This window comes from Esox lucius, chromosome 11, assembly GCF_011004845.1.
Source record: "Esox lucius isolate fEsoLuc1 chromosome 11, fEsoLuc1.pri, whole genome shotgun sequence".
Lineage (NCBI taxonomy): Eukaryota > Metazoa > Chordata > Actinopteri > Esociformes > Esocidae > Esox > Esox lucius.
In genome coordinates, this window is record NC_047579.1 from 23,599,379 (window position 1) to 23,617,363 (window position 17,985).

Below are 17,985 nucleotides of genomic sequence, written 5' to 3' on the forward strand. Positions count from 1 at the left end.
CTGTTGGCTAGCAAGCAACGGCCTCAAAGATGCCCAAATAATGACCTAGCCCCTTCCTCACCGGACTTAAATGCTATTGAGAATTTGTGGGCCGTTCTCAAACGAGGTTTACAGTCAGGGAAGACAATACACCTCTTTGAACAGCATTTGGGAGGCTGTGGTTGCTGCTTCAGCGAAAGTTGATCGTGAACAGATCAAGATACTGACAAACTTCATGGATGGAAGGCTGATGGCATTTATTGAAAAGAAGGGTGGCTATATTGGTCACACATTTAATTGCCATTTAGTGTTACTTATCTGTTACACTTTCTTTAAAAATTGAGAATAAACAAGTCAGTTGGGAGATACTATTTTAGTAATTTAGTTGCCTACTATTTCTGCACACTTAAATATTCTCCTGAAAAAGACCAAAACGAACTTTTTGTTTAACATTCAGGTTTGAGGTTCAATTATATTTTGGATTGACATAAAGCATTGTGATTGCTCAACAATAAAATAAATCTTGAGAAAAACTATGTCTGCTATCCATTTTGTCACGTATTAACATCACGCTGAGTTTGACTATGTCGCAAGACACCATAAAGCATTGTGTTAAACTGACTAACGTTTATTTCTTAAGTTTACCTCCACCACAAATAGCATCTATGAACTGTACGATTTGCCTAATAATTGTGCGCGCAGTGTCAATAGAAAGGCAGGTATTTTACTATGGATCTGGATGCAGGTTTGCTCAGAGCATAGATATTTATGCTCTCTTAAGTCATTCTTTCTAGGGCCAGCGCCCCTATCCATTAACCAGGTCCTTTACCACCCCCAATAAAATAAGATGAAGGCTAATTTCCCTGAATAATAATAATTATTATTATTGTTGTTATTATTGTTATCATCAAAAATCATCACAAAGTACATAATTGAATGATAAACAACAGATTTATTAGTTGCCCAGGAAAACAAACAGCAGCCAATCAGAAACAGACAGCAATTTTCCAATCAAATCATAATTAAACAACAGACAATCAGAAATGCCAAACAATAATCATTCTTTTGAATTTTTCCAACAGAAAACAAGCTGGGTTAAAGCAGAATGATCACCTTTCTAAGGAAATAAGTAAAAAACCCTTGAAATTTAGTGAGAGCCCAGCGCCTGGTTGTATTGCAGTGATGTCATTTGTACTGAATAGTGTTTTAATGTGCGTCTTGATGCTGGACACTAAGCTTTCAGGGGAAGTCCGACAGCGGAATATCCCTCTTTTAAATGTGGAAGCACTGCGATAACAAGGCATTCCTGGTGTATCCCTCATAGAAATAAACGCTTTTAATTTTGCAGACCTCTCTTTTTTGCCAGTAGTTGAAACGTAACACTCAATTTGTTGTGAATCTTCTGTGTAAACTCGCCTTAAAACAAATGCCCCCCAAGGGCACCTCAACACCCCCTTTCCAAAATATTGCTTCCAGCGCACCCCGTCATCCTCTGAACGCCCCCTGGGGAGCTCTACCGACCCCGTTCAGAAACACTGTCTTATCATCTCTGTGACCCAAATGCATCTGCAGTTAAAGGGGCAGTTCACTAAAAAGTGAAAATAAAAGTATAGCCAACTGAAAAAGTGCAGGTTAATGAGAGCCTTTGCTACATTATATGTTATGCATTTGTCATGCTTTAACATTTTTAGGATTGGAAAGATGAGCTATGGTCAATCTTACGAGTCAAATCTGGTGAGGAGGAAGAGGATGAAGACAAGGAAATTGATGTCGAGGATGGTGACGATGATGATCATGATAAGATAAAAGCTTTGTATGGAAAAGAGGGACATGGAAAAAATGTAGAGGAACTAATGGATAAGAAGCTCTTTGAAATTCCTGAATTTTATTCATCATGTAAAAAAAATATTTTTAGCGATACAGTAAGTTACTTTTTGCAAACTTCACAGGCTTTAAACATACAAATATTTTAACAGCGATATTTTTACAACATTTTCTGACACTACACTGCTTTTTACCAACTTATACCAGCCTTTTAAATATTTTTCAACATTTAATTAAAGTTTGCTACTTTGATTGAAATCTTTTATGCCTTTTAATGTATTTTTTCAATATTAAGAAACTTGTTTAGGAAGTTGTTCCATATTTTGTCTTTGTTCATTTTTAAAGTGTTCATACATGTAATGTGATGCCTTGTTACAATTGCAGGCTGAAGAACTGTCTAAAAAGATAGCTTGCTACGTACTGAGTGACTCCAACAGTGATACATTTGAAAGAATGTATTGGCCGATTGTGAAATGTTTAACAGTCAAGGTGCCAAACTGTAAAGACCTACTGGAGCATGTTGTGTTGGTGGATCTTCCAGGAAATGGAGACTGCAACAAGAGCAGAGATACGATGTGGAAGTCGGTAATTATTTATAATTATTTTCATGATGATCCAATGTACTGTTTAACATTGTATTCATCCCATATTTGATTTGGTTGATGTTGGATCCACTGTATAGGTACACATGGGTTTAATTATCTGGGAACAGCTATGGTGGAAATTGCAGTCAGGCTTAGCCATCAAAGTTTTTGTCTATACTGAACAAATCCTAATACCCATCAGAACTGTTTTATTTTAGGGTTCCTATAACGCAGCTATTGAAGGTTGTAGACAGCAAAAGTTTTGTGTGTCCTGAACAAATCCTAAGGCATAATGTGTTTAGACTGTGACAGGAGTCGAAACGTGGGACATGTTGTTCCATAGTCCGCGTCTCTAACCACTACGCTATTTAACAGGGTAGTCAGTCAGTCAGGCACTGACTCACTCAGTCAGTGAGTAAGAGACAGTCACTCTTATTGGCCGGCTCCACTTATGTGGTCCGGCAAAAGCTGGGACAGAGGAAACGTGCAATGCTAAAAAACTTAATATCACACAACTAATTAGGTCAATTGGCAACAGGTCAGTAACATGATTGGGTATTAAAAGGTCATTCCAGAGAGGATAGGCTTGTCAGAAGTGAGAATGGGGAAAGGTTCACCACTCCGTGAAAGATGGGCAGATTTTGCCACAGTCCAAGAATAACGTATCACAACATAACATTTTGTTTGGGGATATCATCGTCTACGGTATACATTCAGTATTTATTGGAATAATTCAGCAAAGTTGTCCTTTTCAATGGAAGTTCCAAAGTATTCTCACTGTATAGCTGGTTATATGCTTATATATATATATATATATTAAAAGGTGTCTACCTAGCACAGATCACATTTCCAAGATGATAACCCCAATGCCAGATGGTCAATGTAAACATTCCACATTCCTGAAGTTTTGGCTGAGAGCAACCTACAGATAGGCTAAACAGAAATGTCTCTGTTGTTCCCATTATCTTGGCATTTGACTTTCAATGAAACATATATTCATATTATTCTACAAAACTATACATAAAAAAGTTCCTGAAATGGCAGCGCCTTCTCTAGGCCCAAGCTCATTTTCAATCGACTGAGGCAAAATGCTGAACAATATATGCAGGTTTTGGAGCAACTAATGCTGTCATCAGAGACATCTTTTTCAGGGAAGTCCCTACTTATTTCAGCAAGACAATGCCTAGGCCAGTGGTGGGACGTCAGGGCCAGCAAGGCCTCTTCTGCTGGCCAAAAGATTATTCTACAAAGTTCATTCCCATCAGTCTATTAACATAAATTAAATGCGAATTTCGAGTGAATTCCCTCTTCTGTCGAAGTGAACAGGACCTTGCTGTTGATTGTCATATTAATTAACCAATCAGATTTTGAGTTTACCATGTTGTGTGTAATCTTTGACACACCAGAGCCTTCTAGCTGGCCTAGCCTTACGTCAGCCTTTTTCATGTTGCTGATACGAGTGGCAGTTAGCTAACTGAAGAAAACTAGCTGACACCTGACCTGGCATTGTCTCCAGTTGTTGGAAACTTTCGGTTTATAGCTATAGTGCTTTAGATTTGTTGTTTAAATATTTATTTTTGGCAGAATGGCAAATGGAGAATACATTTATTTGGGTGTGAATTTACAAAAAAAAAAATGCATGGCCTGCCACTGGCCAAACCACATTCTGCACGTATCACAACAGCATGGATTCATAATAATATAGTCTGTGTGCTAAACTAGCTGACCTGCTGTCCAGACCTGTACTCTATTGAAAACATTTAGTGCATTATGAGATGAATATTATGACCCAAGGAGACCCGAACGGTTTGCAGCTTCAATCCTAAATCAAGCTAGAATGGGACGACATTCCACTTTCAAAACTACAGCAATTGGTCCCTGTTAGTTCCCAAAAGCTTAGAGTGTTGTTAAAAGAGGTGATGCAACACAGTGGTAAAGATGCCCCTGCCCATTTTGAAACGTGTTGCTGGCATCAACTACGCTACACCACTACGCTATGTGTGAATGCATAAACATCCATTCACTCACTCAGTCAGCGACATTCGCTTTTCTTGGGTGTCTCCATTTACTCGGTCAAACAAAAGAACACTCCAATAAGGGTATAACAAAAAAAATCTGGCCTAATAACCCTGTTTCCCAAAATCAAGCAAATATCGATAACTATAGCCTGTGCATTATCCCTTTCTCTCAATGAATCCGCCCAAGTCCATTTTTGACTGCATACTGTCATTAAAAATAGCCCAATTGGTCGGGAAACCTACCCATCTGGCAACACCGTGCAACACAACTGTCCGGGCTGTAAGGAATACTCAGGAGAAGGAGGTTAGGGTTCAAGTGCAGAGGGCCACAGGCTTTAACAGGCTGAAATCAAGGCCGGGAGGCAGGCAGGTAGTCGTACACAGGAAACAGATTGATCAAGCAAAGGCACCGGCAATCAGTCTAAAAACAGAGTCCAGGTTAAGTGGGCAGAAACAGTTCAATACACAAGGTTTTTCAATGAAGAAGAGATAATCTAGCAGACTTAGTATAGTCATCCAGAAACAAACAATACCACACAAAGGAAAAAACAAACTAAACTCAACTATATAAAGGGTGCTAAAGGGCATACAGGTGAACACAATTAAGACTAACGAAAGCAAATCGAGCATAGAAATGTACTATCCTAGAACAGAAACACAAAAGCAAACCAAGCATAGAAATATAACATCCTAAAATGGAAACAAAACCGCACCGGCATCATTACATAGAGGAGAGTGGGGTTCAGCCAATTTTTTATATAGTTTTCCCACAGTCAGGGGAAAAAGAGACAGGAATAAAACAAATACATATATCAGTTTTACCATTTCTAATATATTTATTTTTCAAATATAATTGAACCGTATCACCTTTCGTTATGAGAATTCTGTCTACCACATTATATAATGAAAACCAGCGAATCAACAGATATCATTCAGCATTCCTGAATAGTTTACTATGTTCCACTCCATGTATTTGGATACAGCTGTGGATAAAAAAGCACACAACAAGCACTTGCAACTGAAATCTAATATTAAGTTGCAGAACCAGGAGATGGAAAACCATCACAATTTACAGAAATACAGTCGCATGACAAACTATGAAAATGAAAGACCAAGACATTTAATTAGAAGGATAGAAACGTTTTTGGCACACACTCTATTATATAAAGTTGTGCTCATACCCTGGCAGAAATTGTGAAATTTTGGCATTGATTTGGAAAATATGACTGATCACGGTTGTATATTGAGAACCGTGGTCGCAAGTCTGATGTTCAAATCTGTAATTACGTTTTGCTAACTAGTACATTTAGGTATGTGCTATATAGCAATATTTGACAAACTTATAAAATATAAAGGTAACGAGTTCAAACAGGTGCAGTTAATACAGGTAATGAGTGTAGAACAGGAGGGCCTCTTCAAGAAAAACTAAAAGGTCTGTGAGAGCCAGAATTCTTACTGGTTGGTAGGTGATCAAATACTTTAGTCATGCAATAAAATGCAAACATTTGTTTTTTAAATCATACAATGTGATTTTCTGGATTTTACAACACTATCAACATCTCTAGCATTCCTATTCATGTCATCAACAACACGTAACTCAGACTCTATCATCAAAACAGAATGAAGACTGACTTGTTCAGGCTAGCTTTTCTCTTGGCTTAACATGGTCATAATTTAGCTCTGGTGTAATTTATGGTGTTTTATCTGTGATTACTGTTTTTGTCCTTGGGTTTCTTGAAAGGTGTTTGGAAATGTCATGTGTTAATAATAATAATAACTTGGCTCAAAGGGATAGAAAAGGCCTTTGAATTATTCTTATACCCATCCCTTAACTTGTGCCTTTCAACAACTTTATCTCGTAGATCTTTTCAAAGTGTCATTTCCCACATTAGTGCTTTGTTTGCTTTTAATTATACTACTAAACAGTGGAGTGCTCTATGAACAACTGCTTTTATTCAGAACTAAACAAAATCACTACAGTTGAACACAGATGGACATCCATTAGCTATATTTGTAATCTGGAAGGTGGTTGGCTATATCTCAAGTTTGAAATTACAATTCTAAGGGGGGTCTTCATTTATTCAAAAAGGGTATTTTTCTGTTTTAATTTACTGTTTTAAATCCAGACTTTTTCTGAATCTTTTTTTTTCGCTTGGATATTGTGGGTTACTGTGTGTAAATAATGCAGCAAAAGTCAGATTGTGTTTTAATTTCAGGCTGTAAGGCAACAAAAGTTGAACATTTTGAAAGGTGGTGGTGATTTTCTATACCCACTGTATAAACCTTTACTGTTGAACAATTTGCTTGACACTGTTTCAGTTTGTAGGGAACTGCTCGGTTGTTTGGATTGTGAGCGACATTTCACGAGCAATTTCAGAAAAGGAATCTTGGGAGATTTTAGACAGCACTGTTAGCCTCATTGGACCTGGCGGAGAATGTAGAAGCATCAGCTTCATCTGCACCAAGACGGACGACATTGAGGAGAGTGCAAAGGATAATGCTCGCTCCATTATTTTGACCAGAAATGAAAGTACCAAGAAAAGAGTGAGGGAAAAATTCAACAAACAAAAAGATGTAAAGGTAAGTCAGTGGAGAGATTTGGGAATTCTGTTCGGAAATAGTTATTGTTTCACATACATACACACTGTTGGGTAAAATGTACTGTTTATGTAGATTAGGCAGTTCTAACATTAGTGAAAGTAGAAACATTTGTATGACATAAAATAATGACCAGAAATGAAATGAACAAGAAAAAAGTGAGAGAAAAATTCAACAAAAAAAAAATTTGTAAAGGTAAGTGAAGAGATTTGGGAATTCCATTCTATTCTATCTGTTTGGAAATAGCTATTGTTTCGTATACATACAAACTGTTGGGTAAAATGTACTGTTTATGTAGATAAGGCAGTTCTAACATTAGTGAAAGTAGAAACATTTGTATTTGTATTAATATTTGCAAAAGGTGTCTTGGCTTGATTTCCAATCTTTGTCTTATGATCATGTTTCAGAAACACTTCAGTGATGCAGATGGTTTCTTTAAGGTGTTTACTGTAAGTTCCAAGAAATACAACATGGAAATGCAGAGTGAACTGGATGAAAAAGCAGGTGCAATTACATATATTATTTTAATATTCTACAACATAATAAAGGTTATGATGGTCAATATAATTTTAAAAACAGGTTCAGGAGAATATTCTAAAATTCTCTTTAATACCAGATTGATGGAAAGAAGTCTGATATACAATGCACATAATAGTCAAGTTTTCATAATTCACAAAAATAAAACGCACAATGTGTTTGAATGTCCAAGTATTCCTAATCAATCTAACATGCACTTGGTCTGGAGGTTCAGTATTGTTTGTAAAAAGTATTAATTCAATATTGTTTCAAAATACCCTGTCACACTGACAAATTCATCTATCTGTGTTAAATCATAATTTTGACTCCACTCTTCTATGCCTGTAATTTCTATGTTACCTAGCAGACCCAACCCTTCTCCTTTTAAACCACTGTAAACACATACAGTGAGGGGAAACATTTATTTGATCCCCTGCTGATTTTGTATGTTTTCCCACTGACAAATAAATGATCAGTTTAATCATTTTAATGGTAGGTTTATTTGAACAGTGAGAAACAGAAGAACAACAAAAAAATCCAGAAAAACACATGTCAAAAAATGTATAAATTGATTTGCATTTTAATTAGTGAAATAAGTATTTGATTACACCGCCCAATGCCAAATATGGGAGAGATACAACCAAGATTGCACTGGGTGCTTCTGCGGCACGTTCTATCTCCAATGCCGCCGCTGGAGCAAATCGCAGCCACTCTAGTCAATGATTGTAATACCACCAGACGAGCTGCGGCGCGTTTGAATAGCGCCCTGGAAGCGGCTCTATCTGCTTCGCTAAATATAGGCACCTTGGCTATTTTTGACAGACGCCGCGTCTAAGCCGCACAGTTCAAATACAATAAGTATTTAGCTACTGTAGTGAGTACAGAAAGTGAGTACTATAACCTAAATATCTTCCTTATAATGGGACTTTGTGATTTTAGCCTACTTGTAGCCTACTTGTATAGAGCCATTCAGAATGTATTCATCTTGAAAAGCCATTACAATGTTCAGTAACGTGCGTAAGGTATAGCAAAGGTCACAACAGTTATTTATTTGAACTTATATTATTAGTTAATGTTATAATAATGTACAGAAATCTTATTAACAATGATGTGATTTAGAATGTGATATCAGACAATGAAAACTGTTTTGAGCATCCTCTTGAATTGCCCTTGTTTTTTAACTTCATTCTAGAAGAGTGGTTGAACGATACAGAGATACCTCACCTTCAGGAATTTCTCAGAAATCTCAATGATCATCACACAAGGACATCAGATTATATGTCTGGAGTGGATGGGATCCTCTCTCTGATACAGGCAGCCAGAAACAGTGACATGGTATTGTACCTTTCAGCATATTAACTGTCTTCCCCTTAACAACATACTATTTCATGTAAAAATAAGTTTGTATAATACTGACTATGTTGAGTTGGATTTCAGACAGACAGCAAAGAGGTGTGCCAGGCTTTGGAACAGAATCTTGCGGACAACCTTAAATGCATTGTTCAATACATGGAAAAGCCTTATAATACTTTCGAACAATGTCTCTCCAAAGGAGTTCAACAGTCAGAAGATTCATGCGAGAAATTAATGAATAAAGTAAGCTAGTAAGCTAATCAGAAGATATATTAATAAAGCCCCTTTTCCACCATAATTCTAAATCTGTATAAACTGGTTAGAGCAGCTTGACAATCAAGTCACACTATACTTATGGAGGATATATTTCCTTTGCTGTACCCTAAAATAACTGCTTGTTTTATTCTTTCTTTTAAGGTCTGGAAATTATGTCGTGGACATCATGGAACAGTGAAGTGTTTATGCAAGAATTATGGCATTTACAAACCAAAAGGGAAAAGGAACAGACGGAAGGAAATTAACGTCAATGAGAGTTTAGCCTCATGCATGAGAAGTTGCATTGAGGAAGAGTTTACATATTTTTTCCCGTATGTTATTTTATTAAAATTATTCCAATAATTAGCACTAAAGGTTCATCAATGTGAAATGACACAGCACAGTCAAGTCTTGTAACCATGTACTGAAACCATTTTGTTTCAGAAATGACAAATGTGGCCCAATCAGGAAAAAGATTGAAGACTTCACCCTTGACACAAACAGCTTGGTTGAGAAGCACAAGAATGTGTCACTGCATCTGAAATTCCTTAATACAGAGGTAGGGTTTTCATGACTAACATTAATAGTTAAAATTTGATTTCTTTTAAATATAACCTAAAATAATGGATTACAGTGATATATTGTGCATATACGGTTTATTGGGTTATTTAGTAATTTGGGGCAAACTAAACCATGAACTGTATTAAGGGGGAAATATATCTTAAAGAAAAAAATATATCTTAAAGGAAAAAAAGTTGAAGACACAACTAATCCGTGACCTGCTTGACAAAAAGAAACAGATCTACTTCACTCTAACCGACTCAATGAAGGACTCTATGCATGTATCCTATATAAGTAAGTATTTTAATTTAAAGTAACAGAAAGTAGTAACCCAGGTGCAGCGGTCTAAGAAACTTCCTCAAAATATAGCATTGTCATTGCAGTGTTTAAATCCTGGTCTCAGGATACAGAAAATGCCTTGGGGTCCAGCATTGGTACATTAAGCATTATTTATCTCGCAACACCTTTTGGTAGAATGGGCTTCTGAAATCTCAATTATGAATGCAAAAGCCGAGGAATGATTTACCCTTTAAGCACGTGTACTAGCGAAAAAATATATTGATTAGACAAGCAGTGGGATTAAAATCAGAATGCCTGGGGAGATGTGCTTGGAGGAAACGTCTTTTTATTTGATTATCCCGCACCTGCTGTGATATTGTTCCACAAGGTCTGGACAGTAACAAATAAAAAAAATCACAAAATTGGGGAATTATTTTATTAAATTCACTATGTATACATATTTTCTTGTAATTGAAAAGGAGTCAACTGCGACATAATTAACATTGAGCTCTGCATTCAGTTTGAGGCACACATAATACACAACCATTTCAAAAGAAAATTACAAAAAACTCACATCATTATACAGTCCATCGGGTATTTAAGCTAACATTTGGAGAACATCTTTTCTTATAAATGTAGAATGTATTAATAGCATATGAATGTTTATGGAAAATATATTACTTTGTTTTAGATGCATCAATGTATACAGGAAAAGGTTCTCTGCAAAGGATGAAAGATGAGCTACATCTGAACATAAAGAAAGCAAATATTTTCCAGAAGGCCAAGAAAGATATGCTGGATGGTTTAACTAAACTGAAGGTTTGAAACGTCGTATGTTGGCATTGACTGGAAGTACAGTGTAATGCATGTATTCAGTCAACTCCCACAGTAAATGTCTCTCTTTACACAAAAATGCATTCAAAAAGCATAGCTCCTTCTGTATGAACACAAACACAGTAAAAACAAGATTCTGTCAGAAGTCAACTGAATAATATTTTCCTGTATTAGGATCACATGGTGATGCAGCTGAAGTATAAACTAGAAGAATCAATCAGTATGTCACTCCGTACTCCCAACAGCTCGTTCCTCCCAGGTAAGTAAATGTACTTGAGTTAAGTCACAGCTTGTACTTGAGTTAGGTTTTTACAGTATTACAGTTGTATATTGTGGTAAGATGAGGGTACAAATCCTGTGGAGTAGCCCTGGTATCCCATGGACAGTGTTGCACCACCATAATTTGCGATGCAAGTGATAGAATTTGATTGCCATTCGCTCTAACAACTTCCTGTGGTGGCTTTGCTACCAATGAGCTCAGTTAACATAAACTTAAGATGCTTTTAGCTCCCATCATAAACACATTAACATTTCAGTAATTTACCATAAGTTCTTTTGAAAAGAAACTTAAAAAACGTAATTGTCAGATGAAGCTAGGTGGGTAGACTTCATAAGATTGTACCAAAAAGTTCAAGTTTCCTCAAGTAATTGAGCTCACTTACACAAAAACACACACTGCTGCTAATCATTGAAAACACTCTAACCTTCCCTTCCAAAACTAATGTTAATCTGCCCACCTTCCAACTGCCTTACATTTACTTACTTTTCAGACCAGAACCACAGCAGTTAATTAACAATACAGTTCTGAAATCTTACGCTTAAATGTAAAAAACATACATTCAGGTAGTTGTCACTGTACCATGCTGCCAGGCACTTCATCTCCTCTAGTAGGCTGACTCGTCATTGTCACTGATCAGGCCTACCACCATGGTGTCGTCTGCAAACTTGACAATGGTTATCTGTGTACAGGAACGCAGTCGTGGGTGAAGAGGTGGAGGGTACAGGAGGGGGCTCAGCATGCAGCCTTGTGGAACACCAGTTTTCAGGATCAGGGTGGAGGAGGTGAAGTTGTCTAACCTGTCAGACTGGGGTCCAAGGTCCAGTTGCAGAGAGAGGGTCTGATCCTTAGGTCATGGAGTATGTTGACCAACCTAGAGGGGATGACCATGTTGAATGCAGAGCTAAATCCAGAACTAGTCTTTCGAAGCACTTCAAGATTGTGGGGGTGAAAGCGCCAGGTTTCAGGCTAGATGCAGTCGACTGCTTCAGCCCTGGCACAATGGTTGCGGTCTTGAAGCACGTTAGGACAACCCCCTGGGCCAGTGACAGGTTGTCAGTAAAGACCATGGCCAGCTCCCCAACACCCCAGGACCAGCAGCCTTGCTTGCATTCACCCTTCTCAGTGCAGACAACACATCTGCAGTGGATAGGCTGAGGGGGAGGTCGTCTGAGGGGAGTTCAGCTTTAATGGCTGGCTCTTTGTTGTACCTGTCAAAGCGAGTGTAGAACCTGTTTAACTCGTCGGTGAAGGAGACGTCGCTGGATGGCCACATGTGTCTGGGTTTGGAGTTGTTGTTGAAGTTCTCCTCAATCTTGAGTTTGTGGTCATTTTTTGCCATTTTGATAACCCTTTTCAGATTGACCCCGGATAACCTATAGGCCTCCACATTGCCAGATCTGAAAGCAGCATCCTGTGCCTTTAGCAGTGGTCGGATCTCTGTTTATCCACGGCTTCTGGTGGGCGAAGGTCTTTATTAGTATTTAGGTGGTGACATTGTGGATGCAGATGTTGATGTTATCCAGAACAGAATAAGCATACATTTCAATGTCCGTATGGGAGTCAAGGGTGGCTTGAGTGGCAAACAAACTCCGGTCTGTGTGTTGAATCTTGTGCTGTAGAAGTGAGTCTGACTCCTCTGGCCACACTTTGACTGTCTTCACTGATGGTTTCACACATTTAATGAGTAGTAAATTCTAAGGGAGTAGGAACAGTGAAAGGTGATGAGACTATCCCACATGGGGAATAGCTTTGTAAGCCTTTGGAATGTATGTTTACACATGGTCAACTGTGTTGACTCCTCTGGTGGGTTAGGAGTAATTCTGTTGGAATTTGGGAAAAACATTTTTCAGATGAGGGGTTGAAACACCCTCCGGGTGTGTTGTTTGCTGTATGCTAATAGCATCATTTAGCATTAGCATCCAGTATGTAGACTGCAATAACAACAATAGATGTAAACTCCCAAGGGAAGTAAAAAGGCCTTCACCTAATCATCAGGTACTCCAGACTGATTGAGCAATGACTCCCGATCAAGTTAGAGTCTGTACAGCAATGGTTCCCAACCTTTTTCAGTTACTGTACCACATGTTGACTTCACTAGTACACCTATGAGTGTTTTCAAGTACCCCCTGTGGAGAGGTCAAGTACCTCCTGGGGTCCTAGTACCATTGGTTGGGAAACACTGCTGTACACCATGATTTGTTTACATGAATGGGTAGCACACCACCTCCTCTTATCGTACTCCCCGGCCATCCAATCTGCCCTGAAGACATCACACCCGTCTATCTCAATTCCGTTGTCGGGTAGTTAACACTAAAACACCCAGTCCTTTAAGACCCCCAGTATCAGCCAGAACCGAACGCTGTTTGGCGAAATTAGCATATGAATCGTCCCTATTGGCATACACATTCTCCTTCGCAGCATCACCATCCAGCCAGAGCATCAGTTTATCTACTGGGTCGTTATCAATCTATATAGAATAGTCTGAAAAATAATACATTTATGAATTTGGAGAATACAAGAATGTGTTTGTAATGAAGGTGTTATCATACAAAAAATAAATATTAAAGACTATGGCTATTTTTGATCCTGGGGACTTTTTTGGGATTATCTAGCCTAATCCTGGACTGTGGAGACTTAACAGCAGATCCATGGATCGGACTTGCTTGTCCAGCACATTCCAGATGCTCGATTGGATTGAGATCTGGGGAATTTGGAGGCCAATTGAACACCTTGAACTCGTTATTGTGATCCTTAACCATTTTTGCTTTGTGGCAGGGTGCATTATCCTGCTGAAAGAGGCCAATGTTTCGCAGCAGAACCTTGCCCAAATCATCACACTGCCTCCGCCGCTTGCCTTCTATCCATAGTCAATCCTTGTGCCATGTGTTCTCCAGGTAAGACATCTGGTGCCATCCACATGATGTAAAAGAAAAGGTGATTTATCAGACTAGGCCATCTTCTTCTATTGCTCCATGGTCAAGTTCTGATGCTCACATGCCCATTGTAGGCGCTTTCGGCAGTGGACAGGGGTCAGCATGGGCACCCTGACTGGTCTACAGCTACGCAGCTCCATACCCAACACACTGCCATGCTCTGTATGTTCTGACACCTTTCTATCAATACCAGCATTAACTTTTTGAGCTACTGTAACTTGTCTGTTGGATCGGAACCACGCGGGGCAGCCTTCGCTCCCCATGTGCATCAATGAGCCTTGGCCTAACATGACTGCTGCCGTTTCACCGCTTTTTCTTTCTTGGACCACTTTTGATAGGCACTGACCACTGCAGACCAGGAATACCCCACAAGGGCTCCAGTTTTGGAGATGCTTTGACCCTGCTGGACATTACAATTTGGTCCTTGTTAAAGTCGCTCAGATCCTTACGCTTGCCCATGTTTACTGCTTCTAACACATCAACTTTGAGGAGAGAATGTTCACTTGCTACCTAATATATCCTACCCACTGACAAGTGCCATGATAACAAGATTATCAGTGTTATTCACTATACCTGTCAGTGGTCATAATGTTATGGCTGATAGATGTATGTGCAGTGTTTTCTATATTTGATGTTATGAAATTTTGGATATATCTTTTAGATGGCAATAGCAACCCTGTCGTGATAATTGCATAGGCGAGCGCATCAGCTGTGTAACTCGATTGGTTGCTTGCTCAGTCTTGCAATTGAAAACATTGACGTATTTAGCTGTGTATTCGGCTAATTAGTTGAATGTTTTATCGCGTTTCTTCAGATTTTATTCATATATGCAAACTGCAATATTTCAGTGTCTTGAGATGTGTGTTCCTTATGCTTACTTTATGATCACGTTAGTTCCGCCTACCTTGAATGATTGCTTGCTCAATCTCGCCCAAAGAGTCGCTGTGTTTTGTAATGCAAAATTAGATGTTTGTTCTTCTTTCTACTGATGTGTCATAAAAAACGACCACGACTGCTTGCTGAATTCTGTTTACAATCTGGTTAGTCTATCAGGCTATTAAAGAAATTGTGTTGTGGCAAATGGTTGCTGCGCTTGTAGAGGAAGAGGGGTAGAGAGAGCAGTAGGAAGAGTAAGAGGGCGATTTTTTTTATTCCAAGTGTCTACAAAATGGGAGAAAACATTGATCAGGATATTAAATCAAAGAAGATTAAGTGCTGTTTAAAACAAAGTTTACTTGTTTTTTTTATTAGTTCTTAGTTTGTGCTATATCTGTTTGTCTAAAATGTTTGGAAAAAAAACATTTTGCGCGTTCTCCCTGTCAAAATAAAAGTTGGATAAATGTAATTTAAATTTAGATATTTTAATTTTGTAGACAATGTAAAATGAATGGTGTTTACATTTAACTATGAACTCCACACACTACAGGCAGTTAAAGCACCCAATTTGGCTCCTGCAATGCTCGGAGCATACTGATATGTGACAGGAGAAGCAAACATTTGCTACCGTCCTGTCTCAGTTTTTTGACAGCAAAGGCTACACCTTTTTCAAGTAGATTTTCCAGCCGATCATTGGACGTCCACAGCAGCAAGTGGAGTTTTCCTCACTCCCATGATGGTCATTGCTTCTCGGATCAGGTCTTGGAGCATGTCAGTAATGAGCTGTCCTCTTCCAACATTTGCCGACTAACTGAAACCCTGCAGTGAACATAAAAATCTATTGAATGAATACCATCAATTTTCAAAAGTAAACAAAATCTGAATAACATGGTCATGAAAAACTGTGAAGAAGTAGCTATAATAGAATTTTCGCCCTGCAGTATAAAAGATGACGTAACTGCAATGTTCTGTTATTTAAGCGTATACACCAAACATTTCAACGCCAGCACATTTAAAACAACCAACATAATCCCTCCATCTCGTTTAAAAAGTATAAATATTTGCTTTATTAATTGCCAGCTATAATACCACACCGACAGACTCAAGAGTAGCCTACTGTACAGCCTATTGGCTACACAGGCAGCGTTTTTACTGGTAGTAGCGAGGAAGCATGCGTGACAGTTACTTTGTTCTTAATGCATTGCAGACTGCAAAAATAGTTAGAATGCTTGGTAGGTAGGCTGCTTCTGTTTGGCTTGACATTACTACTTTGACCAGTGCAATATATGCCAGCTAGCCTATAGAAAACCCAGAGGAGGAAAAAGTGTTTTTGGTGGTTACAAAAACAACAGTCTTGTGGGACTCACAAGTTGATTTCAACACCAGTGCATAGGTCCAAACCGAGAGGTGTTTTGGGAAAATACGATCGCTTAAATTACGAGTCTGGTCCTATGCACTGGCACTGAAATTAACCAATTTTATTGCAAGGACCCCTGTCACAGACGCGCAAACAGGCGCCGTTCTCATCTTAACCATTCTCTGACACTGGACGGCTAACGCTTTGAGTCACTCTTGTCCAATCAGAAGTCTTCCGTGTTTTCTATTTGTTTAAGATGAACCACCGCCGGGATGCCAAACCTTTATGCGACAAAGTGTGCAAAGTTTTGTAAATATATATTTCTAAGCAGAAAGCTTAGAATCTCATTAATCTAACTGCAGTATACAATTTCAAGTAGCTATTACGCCGACTAACTCCTATGCAAGTGTTTGAGTATAGTCAACATCCACACAACACTTTTTCTAAGGCACCAGGGTCGCTAGTTTCTGGTCTGATGGTACATTCTGTACTTACAATGAGCCGCCTTCTTCTGATTTCTTATCTTGATGGTCCCAGAGATATAGCAAAGCATCGTTTTGTTTGATAAAATCTGTTTTAATAATCAAAAACAATTCATGTTCTTCACAGCGTTGTAGAACGCAATCCAACTCTGAGCAAAACTATTCACGATATTCAAAACCTTACTAGGTTTTAACCATAGACTGTAAAAAAAATGGACGACGCCCTTCCGCTCTTTTCCATTGGTGAAAACTGAAGCCGCCAGTGTCCCGATACGGCGCTGACATCTTGGACTTGCGTCTGCGCAGATAGCGATCTTGGGACCAGTTCTGCGCAGTAGTTATGCGCAGTAGCGAGCAGGAAGTAAAACAGTAAAGCCGCGAAATCAACAGCCCCACCCCTGTGCCCCGCCCTCACTCTCCCTCGCAGAATGCGCATACCGTAATCAATCGCAAGTCCAAGTACAGTACAACCTTTGCTTGTTAAACTTAGACGATATCTTATAGCCTAACTTACATCATGTTTAACCTTAATTTAGAATAGGCCTAATACAAAAATAATTGGTAACTTCTAGCTAACGATCACCTGCTAGCTATTAACATGGCTATTAACGAGGCTTGTTGTCTTTTAGCTAACGTTAGCTAGCCCATTACATTTATTTACTAATTAAATAGCTTATAAATTTAACTTACCGAAAAAAATTCAAAGATCGATTGGAAATGCCAGATCGGTTAGCACAATGTACTGCAGAACAACCCATTATGTCCGTGTGAAATTATATCAATTATAGAAATTTAGAGATTAAATGTAAAGTTCCAATCTCCTCAGTCCTCCGAAGATTCAGTGGCTCCTCGGCTCAGATAGCTGTCAATCACAGCTGTGAATCACGACGTCACACCACCGTTTTTAGAGCATTAAATAACTAACTAAAAACCAACTTATTTTAAAAACAAACTCTTGAATTTACATTAGCGTGATACAAACTACAGTAAATGACAGAAACCAGCTTCGGAAAAAAATATATTTGAAGGGTAATTTAATTGTTTTGTTGGTCTCGCGTCCCATTGAATAACATGGGGAGGGCGGGGTTTATGACCTATACTGGGACCACTCATCAGGGGGCGATCGAGACGTTTTGGTTCACTTTTCAGGGCTTGTGCGGCACGCTTGGTTTTAACACAGCAATAATTGGTATTTCTTTGGTAGCATGCATCTTCCTCAAATGACGCCCAATGGTTTTGAAACAAGCTAGGTTGAG

At 38.6% G+C, this 17,985-nt stretch overlaps 2 protein-coding genes across 2 annotated transcripts in view; both read left to right on the forward strand.

Annotated features, from left to right (window-relative positions):
• The window catches only part of LOC117595221 (nuclear GTPase SLIP-GC-like), a 772,829-nt gene that overhangs the window by 240,607 nt on the left and 514,237 nt on the right, over positions 1–17,985 (forward strand). The window lies entirely within an intron of this gene.
• LOC117595164 (nuclear GTPase SLIP-GC-like) overlaps positions 1–17,985 on the forward strand; it is a 49,800-nt gene that overhangs the window by 15,144 nt on the left and 16,671 nt on the right. The window contains exons 5-15 of the mRNA XM_034294996.1: positions 1,671–1,901; positions 2,188–2,388; positions 6,725–6,985; positions 7,411–7,507; positions 8,712–8,854; positions 8,957–9,115; positions 9,290–9,459; positions 9,572–9,686; positions 9,874–9,982; positions 10,659–10,786; positions 10,976–11,060. Coding sequence (XP_034150887.1) covers positions 1,671–1,901; positions 2,188–2,388; positions 6,725–6,985; positions 7,411–7,507; positions 8,712–8,854; positions 8,957–9,115; positions 9,290–9,459; positions 9,572–9,686; positions 9,874–9,982; positions 10,659–10,786; positions 10,976–11,060 — 1,699 coding nt within the window. The remainder of the gene's footprint in view (positions 1–1,670; positions 1,902–2,187; positions 2,389–6,724; positions 6,986–7,410; positions 7,508–8,711; positions 8,855–8,956; positions 9,116–9,289; positions 9,460–9,571; positions 9,687–9,873; positions 9,983–10,658; positions 10,787–10,975; positions 11,061–17,985) is intronic.